The sequence below is a fragment of the Lycium barbarum genome, chromosome 2 (genome assembly GCF_019175385.1).
Source record: "Lycium barbarum isolate Lr01 chromosome 2, ASM1917538v2, whole genome shotgun sequence".
NCBI lineage: Eukaryota > Viridiplantae > Streptophyta > Magnoliopsida > Solanales > Solanaceae > Lycium > Lycium barbarum.
The window spans coordinates 142897724-142914619 of NC_083338.1; the positions used below are offsets into that span (position 1 = coordinate 142897724).

At 33.7% G+C, this 16896-nt stretch overlaps 1 protein-coding gene across 1 annotated transcript; it reads left to right on the top strand.

The window, feature by feature from the left end:
* Positions 1-13499: 13499 nt before the first annotated feature.
* LOC132627728 (G-type lectin S-receptor-like serine/threonine-protein kinase At4g27290) lies at positions 13500-16816 on the top strand. The gene is made up of 6 exons (XM_060343286.1): positions 13500-14934; positions 15082-15311; positions 15445-15655; positions 15787-16024; positions 16111-16261; positions 16345-16816. Exons 1-6 carry the CDS (start codon positions 13656-13658, stop codon positions 16645-16647), a joined length of 2412 nt encoding a protein of 803 aa, XP_060199269.1. The 5' UTR covers positions 13500-13655; the 3' UTR covers positions 16648-16816.
* Positions 16817-16896: the final 80 nt, after the last annotated feature.

Genomic DNA, 16896 nt, shown 5'->3' on the forward strand with positions numbered 1-16896 from the left:
CATTTTTACCTTGTGGGGGTATGGAGGAAACATAAAGTGCATGAAATATAAAGTTGAAAAGAAAGTAATTTTATGTTGAAGGAAAGTATTCTTTTGGTGGATCTTTGTACTCAACATCTTGTCCAGAGTTTGTTGAGTCGTATGACATTGACGGGTTGTTGTATCCTGAAAGGCACAAGTCAGAGTTATATTGCTGGGCCGGTGAAGATAAGGAGAGCGAGAGAGCGAGAGAGCGAGATATTCGCGCCTCATCCCGAAGAATATTTATTTTAGTTTTTTTATTTTGTTCATTTTATTTTTCAACTGTAATTTATCGGTATATTCACCAACAATATTTTTTATAAGTGAATGCGAAATTAACTCAAATCGGTGTACAGGTGATGTAGAATTACAACAACATTGCAGTATCACACTCCCACCAATTTTCCCCAAATATTAAAATCAAGTAGCAGCAAGGGACTATACCAAAATATGTAGACCTAGAGTGGAAATGGAGATGCGACTGCTCGAGATAGACTGAAAAGTCTCAGAGTAAAGTTTCTTGTAATTGAGGCTTTAAACCGGGAAGATGGAGTGAAGAGGAGGAGAGAAATAAAGGAAAATATGAAGGCTAAAAAGGAAGAAAACCTTGGCTTAACCGGTAAAGTTATTGTCATGTGACCAGAAGGTCACGAATTTGAGTCGTGGATACAATTTATTATAAAAATGCAAGATAAGGCTGCCTACAATAGGCCTTGTGATCCGGGGGGTCAAATTTGTTGATAATTCCAAATTGAGAGCTTTATTCTACATTAAACTTCTGGTATAATATTTAAAAAAATTATTTTTGGTCATGACTCTTAACTGAACTTCAACTTGAGAATGAGTTAAAATTATAGTATGGAACTATAGGAAACTAATAAGTTCGAATTTCACACTTAAATTTTGTGAAATTAATTATCATGGATTTCATTAGAAGTTTGTTTAAAAAAGAATCTTCTTATTATTGAAATTTCTACTATCATAGAAGAGTGGGTTCAGTCGTCATCCCAATCTTCTATAATAGTTAATAGTTAAAAAAAAATTAAAGTGGGGTCACATGAATGAGTAGGAGACAATCGCAAAAAAAAAAAAAAAAAATGGGGGCCATGTGAATAAGTAGAAGACAATTGCAAAAAAGAAAAAAAATAAGGTGGGGTTCAAGTGAAGAAGTGGGAGATAATTGCAAAAATAATAATAATAAGGTAGGGTCTACATGAAGAAGTATGAGACAATTGCAAAATAAATAAATAAAATAGGACATATAAATAATGATAATAAGTTCAGAAAATGGTAAAAGTACGTTTAGAGAAAATTTAAAGAAGAGAATTCAGGAAAAAAGAAATAACGATTTAAATTGAACACAAAAACCGGGAAAGAAGTCATAAAACCAAAAGATTTAAAACTTATACCTTTGGGTAAGGATAAAAATGCAATAATTTTAGACACATACGTCTCACATAAATAATGGGGAATAACATCAAGAAGACGAAATATAAACGGTCAAGAAACGTATACACATATACTTAAAAATTTAAGATTACAACAGATGCTAACACATGAAAGCGTTTTTCAATGTTGTTGAGTAGAAAGAGATAATGACATGAAACTCGGTAGGAGAAGGTGTATTTCAAATCTTTCAATTGAAGAACCAAACCAGGAAAGTCATATATGGGAGAAGCGGACTAAGTAAAATAATTTATTGATATTTTCAATTAATTGAATTATAATACTTTCTATAATAAGAATTTCATAATTATATTATTAAAATGTACTCTTTCTGTCCTAATTTATGTGACATAGTTTAACTAGGCACGAAGTTTAAAAAAGAAAGGAATTTTTTTTTAAACTTGTGGTAAAAAACAAGTCATAGATATTTGTTTGGATTTAAATCATTTCATTAAAGGTAAAAGGGGAAATTTCAAGTTAAATGATTTCTAAATATTAAAATATATCATTTTTTTAAAATTGAATAAAAAAATGTAATATTATTTTTTGTGCTAGCACGAGCTTTCCTCATCTAGCCTATTTATTATATAGGCCCTTCACTTTTAAGAAGAAAGTGAGTGTGTCAATTTGGTGTAAAGTTTCTGTCCGTCAAACTTTGGGACAAAAATTCAAAGGAGACCTGTACAACACTTGTATCCTCCTAAAAAGTGAGGTCTTTAATTTCTTGATGGACATAGCTAACTAATACTAATAAATTAGGCTGATAATTACATATCATGTTAACATCACAATTATGAAATTTCCATCTTGATTTCTTCCTAAATGGTCCATTTGTTTTATCATATCTATATCTATCTATCTATATTATTATAAAAGCATGAATATAAATGTTGGTTGACCAAAATATCCCTCAAATATCGAACGACTTTTATATTCTTTTAGTCTAATTCTACCATATTTCCATTGACTATTTTAGTAAATAAAAAATCACAATTCAAATAGAGTTTCAAACAAATTCTACTTCGGAATTTCAATTCTCAAACTAATTAACTAAAGAATCTTTGACATCACGTTTAAATCCTACCTATTAATTCTCTGATGCAATTAAAAAAAGAAGAGCACGAAAAGGAATTTGATTCAACTACAAATTTATCATTGCCGAACTTTTGACTCTTTTAATTAATAATAATTTTATGTTGACAATAAGATTAATCCCACTCCAAATCTAATTCCAGTTTATTGTTCCTTCAAGTCATAATTAATGAGAAAAATTTGTGTTAGAACTATGCTTGTGATCACATGGTAAGTAGTAAGCACATGCTACAAATTTTAAAATTGAGAATCTTAAATTTTTTAATAACATCTTTTACCTCACTATTAAAATTAGTGTCTACTAATATTTTTGTACCTCATAAACAACTATAATATAATTACAAGTAATATTACTTAATATTTTTTTTTTGTGATAACTGATGGGGACTAACGTACAATGTACGTTTATAGAGATTAGAGACTAGTACTATTTAAAAAGCATGAATATAAATGTTAGTTGACCAAAATATTCTTCAACTATTAAACGACTTTTATACCCTTCTAGTCTAATTCTATCATATTTCTATTGTCTATTTTGGTAAATAAAAAATTTGTCCCATTTGAAGATAGAGTTTTAGACAAATACTACTTCTGAAATTTGGTTCCTAATCTAATTATTTATTTTTTTAAAATCTCATAGTAGTGTTTCCTTTTCCAAATTAAGTGCTAAAGTATGATATTAATTATTTATTGATATGATACGAGATATTATTCCATTTAGACAAACACCACTGTAAGGTATACCAACATAAATAATTAATCTACAAAGGAAAAAACAGAAAAAAAAAAAAAGGAAAAAAGAATCACGTGTTGATCAATTAATTTTATGAGTATGAAGTAACACATGTCGTGTAGACAAATTACCCTTCAAAAGTTAAAAGTATACTATTGAACAATAATTATATCTTGAGTAAGATTGTAATATACCTCATTCTAATATTTGCAAGTAATTCGTATACCATGTAAAATCTTAATACTAATAAACTACTGGTTGGTTACTTGAATTTTAATAATGAAATTGTAATATTTCCAATCCTTTTTAGAATTAGGAGGAGTTATGCATGTGGATGGAACTATAATAGCTGGAATTGTTTGAAAGAGGGGGTTCACTTATTTTAAAAATATTAATCTTACTCATTGAGATCAACTTAATTTAAAAAAAAAAAATGCCAAAAACCCAAATAAAGTGTATTAAATATCTTTCCATTGGCAAAAAAGGGTGAATTTTTAAGTATATTAATTTTCATGGAAAAGAAAGTTAAGAAATTTGAAAACAACATTATCCATTTGTGCTACCATTATAATGGAATAGAGAAACACATACGGGGAAAAAAGTTGCACATAATGTTTTGGGGATGGTATTTTTCATAAATAATATACTCCTATAAAATATTTTCAGTTGTTTCGTTGGTGAGAGAATATTATCTTAGCAAATTAAATAATAATTATAATAATAATTTTAGCGTACTACTTGTGTTATTGATAAAAAGTTTTCGCATTAAAAGGTTGATAATAGTGTTGAAGTGTTTATTAGATAGAGATATATGTTGATCGACGAAAATATTCATAAAATGTTGATTGATTTCCATGCCCTTTAAGAAAGAAACAATTCTATGTTCGATAAAATTATATTATTGAATATCTAATTGCCTAATACTTAGAGTCCGAACTCCCAAGTCAACTAAAATTTGGAATTGATTGCATTTTTATTATTGCTTTGAAACTTATATTCTCGTGGATTAAGACTTAACAAACTATCCTATTCTTAAGAAAAAAACTACCTACGTTGATTCTGATAACATATTATTTTCCATTTTTACTATAAGGAATTGATAAATGTATTTCGCACATATTCGCGTTGGTAATAATTATTTTTAGAATATATTGTTGGGTGTGTGAACAAAGTACCACATTGATAGCTGAAAAAGAAAAGGGAGTTATTTATAAGGAGTTGGATACTCTTAATGATGTGAGGCCTTTTGAGGAAAACCGTGCGGGCTTGGCCCAAAGCGGATAATATCATATCATGTTAAGAGTATCTTTGGGCCGTTTAACCCAACGATTGGTATCAGAGCCAATGGTTTGGCGAGACGAGTATGAAGATGGCAGAGTGTGGCGTGGGGCCCGGCTTAGTGCATTTGCCCGTCTTTGGGCCGGTTTACGACCTTTACTCGTAGCTTTGAAGACGCATTCACAGCCTTTGGGTTTCGGTGACCGTAAATACGCTGACAGTGTGGGTGGCACACAAACATGTTAAATCTCTGACCCGTGGTATGATAACGAGCCACGTGGAACTTAGTTCAAAGGGGAGATTGTTGGGTGTGCGAACAAAGTACCACATTGATAACTGGAAAAAAAAGGGAGCTATTTAAAAGGAGTTGGATACTCTTAATGATGTGAGGCCTTTTGAGGAAAATCGTGCGGGCTTGGCCCAAAGCGGACAATATCACATCATGTTAAGAGTATCTTTGGGCCGTTTAACCCAACAACTAGTGCATTTAAATATTCATTATCATAAAAAAACGCATTTTGTAATATTTGACGCAAAATGTATTCGTGCAACGCACGAACATAGAGATTAGTTATACTAAAAGTGAGAAAGTTCAAAGTTAGATTACGAAAATGATCATTAAAAGTTAATGGATCATTTTTACCCCTCATCTAAACACTATTCTATATTATTTTTATACCAAATAGTAATTTTGCCTACCAATAAATGAGAAGACATTAGCCTTAAGTTCATGTATCTGGAAGAAGTTTAGGTTGAAAAATGTGGTTTTAAAAATAAAGAAAAAGTTCAAATATGTCATCAAATTATTCGAAATGGCTCATTCATGCCACTTGTTAATAGCTGAGTCTATTTATGCCATCGCCGTGGTCAAAATAGCTCATTCATGCCACTTGTTAATAGTTAGGTCTATTTATACCATCGCCGTAGTCGAAATAATCATTCATGCCACGTACCATTAACGGCTCGAATGACTGATTTTAAAATACTAAATTTTACACGTGACGTCCAATTAAAGGTCCACGTCACTAAATTAGCTCATTCCAAACCCGACCCAGAACCCGACCAAGAACCCGACCAATTCCCTTTTAACCGGCCAAACCCAAATCTTATTTCCCTCATTACAGAAACCGTCCTCTATCCCATGGCTTCTTCTTCTCGGGCCAATTAGTTGAATCAAAGTGAAACAGAAGAAGATTTGCGATTAGGGGAGGAACTCTCTGTGTTGGAAACGAGGGTTTTTAGAGACTGGGTTTTGGAGGGAACTTTCGAGTTTTCGTTATTGAGAACAACCGAATCATTTTTCTTAATCAGATGTGAGAACTTCTGTTTTTTTTTTTTTTCCGAAATCTTTCTTTTCTTTTCATTTTCTCTTTTCCTTTCCCCCTCCCAATTGAATGACTTCGAATAACTAACATTGAGATTAGCCATAATTTTAAAGATCTCCAATCAAAATTTGTTTCATCACAATAACCTTCTTTGTAATTTTCCATATTAAGCTGCTTTTATTTTATTTTGATTTATTATTTAGACAAGAAAATGAAAAAGGATTTGGAATAAAAAAGGGAAATTAGATTTAGGTTTGATTAAAAGGGAATGGGTCGGGTTTGGAATGAGTTTTAATTTAATTTGGAATGGGTTAATTTAGTGACGTGGACCTTTAATTAGACATCACGTGTAAAATCTGGTATTTTAAAACCAGCAATTTGAGTTGTTAACGGTACGTGGCATGAATAAGTCATTTCGGTCACGGCGATGGCATAAATAGACTCAACTATTAATGAGTGACATGAATGAACCATTTCAGATAGTTCAATGACAAATTTGAATTTTTTTCCCTTAGAAATAATATCATTCAAGTATACGTATATATATTAAAAGGTAGAATCATCAAACATAAAATTCTAGAACCACCTCTGAATATAGTAAGGTGTCACTAAACGAAATGAATCTACTACATGACATGCTGTTAGGTTCCATCGCGTGTCAATAGATGAATATTATACAAGAGAGTTGTGGGTGGGGTGGGATTCTCGAGGATATTATGATTTGTGGTGGCTCTATGTTCTTATCTTATATTCCGATATATTGATGCTTTCGACCTATGCTCTTTCGAATCTTATGACATATTTACACAACAAATGGTGCTATCTATGAAGACATAATCCCGACTTTATTTGAATTGGCTTCAATATCATCCGATTAACAGTTTATGTGTGTTGTCATTGTTTAGGCAGAACAAATTGGATTTTGAATTTTAATATTCCCTATGTGGATTCTCCCACATCGGTTGTGGATGAGTTACTATGTCTCCTTATATGAACTTGAGGAATCTTCTCCTCATGAGCTAGCTTTTGGGGTTGAGTTAAACTCAAAATCCATTCTTTACATGGTATCAGAATCAAGATAATCCCAATTAATTGTTTACCCAATATTGGCCCCCAATCTTATATTGTCCACGGGGAAATTCGCAGGAATCTTATTTCGGGGTGGTCTTTAATTTTTGGCCATCATTATTGAAAATCTTTAATTTTGTCCTTCGCCTAAAACTCCTATGTTCCGGATTCGAATCCTCGCTCAATCAAAAAAAAAATTTTAAAAAAATTGCAAAGCAGAGTTTTACCTTCAGGCAAAAGGCAAATTCAACCTTAAGGCAATTTTTTTTTTTTACTCAGTTAGAATTTTGCAAACTGCTGCCTTAAGGCCTAATTTTTCTATGAAACTCTGCCTTGTGAATTTTATTTTTTTATTAAGTCAGGTTCGAACCCAAAACCTCGGGGTATTTTAGGCGAAGGTCAAAAATTAAAGACCAGTAATTTGAGGGACAGAAATTAAAGACCAGAGCCTTTGAAGGATAATCTGTGCAAAAAAATATTGTCACGCTTCAGATGTTCAGTCCTGAGCGTGCGGCGGCATGTTGGGAGAGTTAGGCCCGAGATTCACTCTTTACCCTTGCGAGTGTCATAACTTTGACTACGTTATGTAAAAATAGTTTTGGCACTTTCTTTGAAAAATAGCCATCATCCCAAGTGGATGGTGCTATAGTACGGCTCTCTATACCAGTTTGATGAATATTCCAAAATATGAATTGAAGAGTGCGGTTGGACATGCGGTCCTCCATATTTATATCACTTCAACTTGATGGACGTGCCCTGTCCTTTTGCGGTTTACTGTCACATGGGGCATTTTATTAAAAGAGATTTTTGAGTTACTTATTTAAGAATTTAAGACTCAAGTTTTAAAAATTAGGTAAAAGGGACTCTATCTTCTTAATTTTTTTTAATTTACACAGAAGCCCCTAAATTTTTTTAATTTACATAAAAACCCAAAAGAAAAACACTTTTTACCAAAAAAAAAAAACTGTACGTTTTTCTCTTAAAAAATACGCAAGCAACTATTGGTTGCTTAAAAAACTCCTTGTTGCTTATACAATAACCTTGTATCTCATTAAAACTAGGTAAACAACTAGTAGTTGTTTAAATAAATAAAGGTTGCTTATAATAAACAACACGAAGTTGTTTAAGCAACTCATTATTGCTTATACATGAACTCAATTGGAAATTAATTGATTGATCACAAATGAAAATTAACTAATATAAAAACCTTATTTCTTGTAAAAACTAGTCATTTTATGAGTGATTAAATCCAACTTATTAATTTTATCATAAATTAATTCACTATACTAATAGTTTAAACAAAAATTTACTGATCCAGTGATAATGGAATCAATGTTGTTTGATTATATGAATATTAGTGTCACGCCCCCGAACCATGGCCTGGACGTAACACGGCACTCGGTGCCTGACTGCATGTGACCGAGCGAACCACATGACTTGCTGAATCATCATGATGCATAACATAAGCGGAATATAACGTGAATGCATGATGAGCCTTTATAAAACATGGTAAGTCATAATACTTAATAAAATACTTGTTTAAACATAAGTGAGCCAAAATGGCTATACGACTCCAAATGTCTGACATGACATAACTGACTTGTCTAGTCTATGAAACCTCTATCATGAGTCTGACTGGAAAACATACTTACTGGGACAAGGCCCCCAGCATACCTTTAGATGCATAATTAATCATAAAATAAAAGTTGACTAAACCCCGAATGAGATGGGGCTCACCAATAAGCTGATACGAATGTTGTCCTACTGAGCAGATGTGTCGTCCTGTATATCAGTACCTGCATCGTGAAATGCAGGCCCCCGGGCAATAAAAGGGGACGTCAGCACATTGAATGTACTAGTATGTAAAGCAACCGAGAGAAACAACATGGGACATGGAATAACATGATGAGAACTGAAACTGAAAACTTGGACATGAACATGAGCATGAGCATGAGTACATATATATATATATATATATATATATATATATATATATATATATATATATATATATATATATATATATATATATATATATATATATATATATATATATATATATATATATAACATGAGTAAAACATGATAAGTAGGGAGAGCATTTCATAAACCGACACATGATATCACCACGTGGATACGTGGAGTCTGGTACCTCGCCGGACCAGCAGAGCCCCTATACCTTGCCAGGGTATAAGGTAATAACGTACCTGATGGAACCATTCAGTGTGAAATTAAGGTATCGTCCTAACTGGGCGGAGCGATCCTTGTCCTATGGTGGCTACATAGTTTCAGGCTATCTGAGCCTTCTCGGTAATTCGTGCAACTCCCAAAAACATGAACATAATATAGTTGGCTAAAAAGCCCATGATTTTCGTGAATTAACTTGTAATCATGATTTCACGAAATAACTTGTAACATGGTTTCGTGAATTAACTTGTACTTGTCTTGTAATCATGATTTCACGAAATAACTTGTAAACATGGTTTCATGAAATAACTTGTAAACATGGTTTCATGAAATAATCTTGTAAACATGGTTTCATGAAATAACTTGTAAAATAGTTTCATAAGATGACTTGTCATAGTCTTGCAAACATGTTCTTGATTCATGAGTAATAAGAATATTTCGTAATCATATATATATAATTGACTTGAAAACATACTTGTAACTTGCTAGATAAAATCATAAATTTTCATGTAAACATAATGAGAACACATGAGGAAGAATTCATGATTCATGGATTAAGTTGGGGTTCCTAATAACCGTAATGGAAGATTAGGAATACAATAACGAATATAGATACGGAATTTATGTACATACATACATAATTACGGGCTACCAATATATTGGGTTTAAAGCCCTAGGATTTGAACTTCATAGATTTTACGAAACAGATCATGGGGAAGAACGTAGAGATTCCCACATATGGATGGAAGTTCTACATACCTTAACTTCCCGCTTTTGAGCGTATTACAATGTCCTTCAATCCCTTCAACTTCAATCTATAGCAATACAAGCCATAGGGATTCTATATTAGCAACAATATCCATGTTTTGTTCATCTAAGCATTTTATCAAACACTTAGTGGGCATGAAGCTCTATAACCCTCATTAATGGTGTTTTCTTCACCCAATCCCCATTCTATTACTTCTAGCTAATTCTACAATCTCAATTAGATGTAATTAACATCATTCTTCATCAACCACATGAATACAACAATCCCAAGTCAACAATCCAACAACTCTAGCATAGTTCATATAATTCTCTTCATCAAACCCAATTAGTATTCTCCCAAGAATTCATCAATTCACAACCATAAATGATTAGGGAGTAGAAATATTACCTTTCAAGAGTAGTAATCACGAAATCAACACCCCAAGTTCGATCCTTAGCTTAGAATGACGACAACAACTTGTACTACACTTTATCCTTCACGAGCTTCGGGATTTGAGGCCTTAAACTTGGTTGATTTTCTACTTTCTCTCTCTAATTTCCCCTCTCTCTCACTTCCTCTATCTAAAATCTGAAGTTATGGGGAAAAATGGGGCTGCTAGGGTTACATTTCCCTTATATACCAAGGGGAAATGGGTTTGACCCAACTTGAAAACGGGTTGGGACCTTTCTGTCTTAAAACGTCCATATCTCCCAATCCCGATGTCTCCTGTGAACCCACAACCTATGGTTGGAAAGGTATTTCAATTATCTACAACTTTAGTTCTTTGAGTTTTCCCAAATTCCCAAGTTATGATAGGGTTATGGCCTCCCGAAGTCAGGTGACCCGAAACGTACATACGGACCAAGATACGCCCCATGTTACGGTCCCGTAACACAAAGGACGGACCGTAACTTGGTGAAAATTTCCAGTGAGGTTCTGGAAATTTTCGGTGTGTTACGGCCCACTGTTACAGCCCGTAACACGTGTTACGGTCCGTAACAGTGACCGTAACTCAGGTGAAATTTCCAGCGAACATGCTTCAGTAAAATGGGCATAACTCTTTGCACAGATGTTTGTTTGACCCACATAATATACCTTTGGAAAGATATTTCAAAGGGCTACAACTTTCATCAAGGAAGTTTTTCCAAATTACCAACGGATTTTCACTAAAATTGACTGGAAGGCAGACGTATCGAAAACTTAGCCGATTCTATAGGATTTCAAGTGCCTTACTATTAGCGATATTGAGACAATCATATCTCCTTGCTCCGATCTCTGATTGGCTTGGTCCTTACATCGTTAGAAAGATATTTCTACATACTACAACCTCATTGGGGTTACTTTCCTAAATTCCAAACCGATCAAGGAGTTATCGCTGCCCGAAATAGGCCTATCAACCATTTTCGCAAAACTTTCAAGCCTTCAGTGTTTCCACTAGAACTCTAATGATATGAGTTTAAACTTAGTTCCAAGATGCGGGGTGTTACAATTAGAACATCAACTTATAACAATCAAGTGAATACGTTGATGTTCAAATATTCATATAATCAAACAACATTGATTCCATTATCACTAGATTAGTAAGTTATTGTTAAACTATTGGTAGAGTCAATCAATTTTGCGATCAATTGTGATATTATTAATAAGTTGGGTTTAATCACTCATTGGACGACTCGTTTGATATTTAATTGTTATCAAGTGAATACGTTGACGTTCAAATATTCATATAATCAAACAACATTGATTCCATTATCACTAGATCAATAAGTTATTGTTAAACTATTAGTAGAGTCAATCAATTTTGCGATCAATTGTGATATTATTAATAAGTTGGGTTTAACCACTCATTGGACGACTCGTTTGACATTTAATTGTTATCAAGTGAATACGTTGATGTTCAAATATTCATATAATCAAACAACATTCATTTCATTATCACTAGATCAGTAAGTTATTGTTAAACTATTAGTAGAGTCAATCAATTTTGCGATCAATTATGATATTATTAATAAGTTGGGTTTAATAACTCATTGAACGACTCGTTTGATATTTAATTGTTATCAAGTCAATAAGTTGATGTTCAAATATTCATATAATCAAACAACATTGATTCTATTATCACTGGATCAGTAAATTTTTGTTTAAACTATTAGTATAGTCAATTAATTGATGATAAAATTAATAAGTTGGATTTAATCACTCATCAAATGACTAGTTTTTACAAGAAACAAGGTTTTTATATTAGTTAATTTTCATTTGTGATCAATCAATTAATTTCCAATTGAGTTCATGTATAAGCAATAATGAGTTGCTTAAACAACTTCGTGTTGTTTATTATAAGCAACCTTTATTTATTTAAACAACTACTAGTTGTTTACCTAGTTTTAATGAGATACAAGGTTATTGTATAAGCAACAAGGAGTTGTTTAAGCAACCAATAGTTGCTTGCGTATTTTTTAAGAGAAAAACGTACAGTTTTTTTTTTTGGTAAAAAGTGCTTTTATTTTTGGGTTTTTGTGTAAATTAAAAAAACTTAGGGGTTTTTGTGTAAATTAAAAAAACTTAGGGGGCCCTTAATTAAATGTTTGTAACAAAAGAAAAGAAAAAAAAATAGAAATCCCCTTTTATTCATTCCACTCTCAAACAACCCTTTTAGCTCATTTTCCCTTGTCACATGGATGTAATACTACATTAACTTTAATTTGCCCAATTTGCATGGCAATTTCCTCTCTTCTTTAAGAGGTATACTGCTAAGTTAGCGGACCAGAAAAGGACTTTTAAACCACTGCAATTTAACAAGTAGTTTTCCACAGCTAGCTATCCAAAATCTTGGCCAAGTTGAATGTCTTAGATATTACGCTATCAAAACATAGTACTTCCTCCATTTTAATTTATGTGAACTCATTTGACTAACCACAGAGTTTAAGAAAGAAGAGAAGACTATTAAACTTTGGCGTTAAATGAGTCGAATATATTTTGTGTGGCTATAAATCATTGCATAAAGGTAAATTGTTTCCAAATATAGAAAACATTCTTTTTGACACGCACTAATAAAGAAATAGGTTTACAAAAATTGAAACATATGTTTTTTCTGTGAGATTTATTGGAGTCAACCCAGCATAACTCATTAACTTCGTACATATGGGAGCTAGGACGATGTTTGATGAGGCAGCTCTGCAGTAGGTTGCTACTGAAATATACTTATTTCTCAAGTACCCAGTAGCCTCAATAATGTAGGTAGCACTTCACAATAAAAAGAAAAAGAAACACAGAGCACATAAACAAACACTCGAAGAAGGGCCGAACCAGAGTATCAACTTGTTGCAAGTTGTCACATGACAGACTTTGTGAGGGATTTCTCAGGTCTTGGTGGGCTGGCCCATAGCCATCTGTCTTATTTTACTTTTCAAATGTTGGAAATCGAAGAAGGGCTGAACCAGAGTATCAACTTGTTGCAAGTTGTCACATGACAAATTTTGTGAGGGATTTCTCAGGTCTTGGTGGGCTGGCCCATAGCCATCTGTCTTATTTTACTTTTCAAATGTTGGAAATAAAAGGAAGAGGCAATAAGAGCCTTCAATCCTCATATGCGATAACGACTAGTAGAAATAACAGTAGTGCAGCTGCCGTGTCCCAATGGTTGTGAAGTAATTAACACAAAGGCATCATTGATGGAAGCAGCACCATAAGTCTAAATATTATAGGCTATATATAGGCGACCAAATTAAAAGGCTTAGGCATCATCAAGGCATCAATAATGGAATCTTGTTTCTTCCTACTTCTTCTATTGTGTTTCTGTTCTTCCATACACAAGATCTTTACAACTACAACAGACTCCATCAATACAAATCAATTCATCACAGATGGTGAAACTATTGTTTCATCCGGTGGAACCTTTGAGCTGGGATTTTTCAGCCCCAGCGGTTCCTCAAATCAATATATTGGGATATGGTACAAAAAAATTCTTCCCTATGTGCAAACAGTTGTATGGGTTGCCAACAGAGAAAACCCACTCACAAATACATCTTCTGCTGTTTTGAAGGTCAGCAAGCCAGGAACACTTGCTCTATTCAATGACAAGAATGAAACTATATGGTCCACTAACACCTCACGATCAGTCCAAAATCCAGTTGCACTACTTTTGGATTCAGGTAACCTTGTTGTGAAAGATGCAAATGATGGAAATCCAGAAAATTTCCTTTGGCAGAGCTTCAATTTTCCAACTGATACGCAATTGCCTGATATGAAACTTGGCAAAAATTTTAAAACTGGTCATGAGGTATACCTTTCAGCTTGGAAGAACCATAACGATCCAACACCAGGGGAATTCACTCTCCACCTTGATCCTACTGGTTATCCACAGGCCCTCATGAGACATGGTACAAGGGTATTCGCTCGAGCAGGATCATGGAATGGTTTACGGTGGAGTGGAGCACCCGCACCACAACAAATAAAAAGCAACATATATACAATTCAATTTGTTTTCAATAAAGAGGAGGTTTACTTTAGTTTTTCTATCATTAACAGCTTGTTGTTATCAAGGCTAGTCCTGAACAATGGTTATATAGAACGGTTGACGTGGGTGGATCAAACTAAGAGTTGGAATAACCTCAACATTCCTCTGGATACTTGTGATCAATATAACTTATGTGGTGCCTATGGGAGCTGTGTCATGGATAGTTCCCCTGTTTGTGGATGTTTGGAAAAGTTTGTACCTAAATATCCACAACAATGGGAAATGAGGGATTGGTCAAAAGGGTGTGTTCGGAGGAAACCATATCATTGCAACAAGGAACATATATTTCTAAAATATTCTGGAATTAAGCTTCCGGACACTAAGCACTCTCAGTACAATAAAACCATGACACTCGAAGGGTGTAGGCAAGTATGCTCAATGAACTGCTCATGCACAGCTTATTCGAGCCTAGATATACGCAATGGAGATAGAGGTTGCTTATTTTGGTCTGGGGAGTTGATTGATATCAGAAAGCTCTCTGGAAAAGGACAAGACATTTATCAGGATGGATTCTTCAGAGGTAGGTAAGAACTTATCTTAAAGATATTTCTAATGATGTGTTTTTAAACTTAGTTGTTGAACGTATGGAGACCATGTTATGCAAAAACAGTGGCTTACCTCGATTTGAAGTGGCTGACTAAAAAAATGGCTGTGGTATCTTTGGCAGGTTCAAACAGAAAGAAGGCAGAGATACTCGTAGTGAGTTTCTCATTGTTGATGGCAATGATTTTGCTAGGAATGATTTTGTTTTTGTACATATGGCAAAAGAAGAAGAAACTAAAACTCCAAGACGAATTTGAGCTGCCAATGTTCCAATTGTCAACAATAACAAGAGCCACAAATAACTTTTCGGTCAACAACAAAATTGGAGAGGGTGGATTTGGACCTGTTTATAAGGTATAAACTACAAATTTGTTGGAATAGTAACCAGTTTATGCTCAAGATTAGCATGTTAGAGATTATTTTTGTTCTGCAATATTCACGTCTTTGTTAAATCTACGTTCCCCTGATATACGGTTTCCATTTCTAGGGAGTGCTGGAAGAGGGACAACAAATTGCTGTGAAGAGACTTTCAAGGACATCCATGCAAGGACTCAATGAATTCAAGAACGAAGTTATATATATTGCCAAGCTTCAGCATCGAAATCTTGTGAGACTTCTAGGTTGCTGTCTTCAAGGGGAAGAGAAGATGTTAATCTACGAATACATGCCTAACAAAAGCCTGGATTCATACATATTTGGTTTGGATTTCTAACCCACTACACAATCTAAAATGAGCAATACCTTGGTTTATTAGTCGTAACATGAATTTAGACCAAGGCAAACCATGTTTTCAAAAAAAATTCTGACAAGAAAACTTTTTTTTTTGTAGATCAAACAAAGAAAAAGTTACTTGATTGGCCACAGCATTTCCACATCATCAACGGAATTTCTCGTGGCTTATTGTATCTCCATCAAGACTCTCGACTGCGGATTATCCATAGAGACCTTAAAGCAAGCAATGTTTTGCTAGATATAGAAATGAATCCAAAGATATCAGACTTTGGTATGGCCAGAAGTGTTGCAGGAAATGAGATGGGAGCAAAAACATGCAATGTGGTTGGGACACAGTAAGAATCTCTAATATCATACAAAGTACTCTTCTTATATGAAATCCCACATCTTTAATTCTCACGGTGTTGTTTTTTCAGAAAAGTGGCTACATGTCCCCAGAATATGCTGTAGACGGGATCTTCTCGGTAAAATCAGATGTGTTTAGCTTCGGCGTATTGGTGTTAGAGATTGTGAGTTGCAAGAGAAATAGAGGATTTGTGCATCAAGATCACAACCTTAACCTTCTCGGTCATGTAAGCACAGTATAATATGCACTCATTTTTTTCTGGACAACAATTTGAATTTGTCATGATCCATATGATCTAAACTCAAACAGGCATGGAAGCTTTACAAAGACGATAGGTCCTTGGAACTAATTGACAAGCACGTAGCTGACTCTTGCAATATTTCTCAAGTTTTAAGGTCAATCCAAGTGGGTTTATTATGCGTGCAACGACATCCAGATGATAGACCAAGCATGTTTTCTGTGGTTCAGATGTTGGCTAATGAGAATCTACTGCCAAAAGCAAAAGAACCAGGATTTTTCACAGAACGAAATGTATTTGATGAAGCAAACTCAGTATCTCATACAGGAAGTTCAAAAATTGAATTCACAATCACATTGTTAGACCCTCGGTAGGTGTGACAGAATAACTATTTTGTCTTGCGTGCACATGAACAGGAAAGATATTTTAGAACTTTGGTTGTTGAGAAATACAGTAGTACTTAAAATAAACATCAAGTTGAACTTTTCTACTTGAAGATGTTATCTACTGATGGATGAAATCTTCTTCTATTTCTATTGTTCACTGAATAGAAATTTTAGATATGTTTTATATCACAAAACTTCTAAAGATGTTAATTTGTTTTCCAGAAATATAACCACATC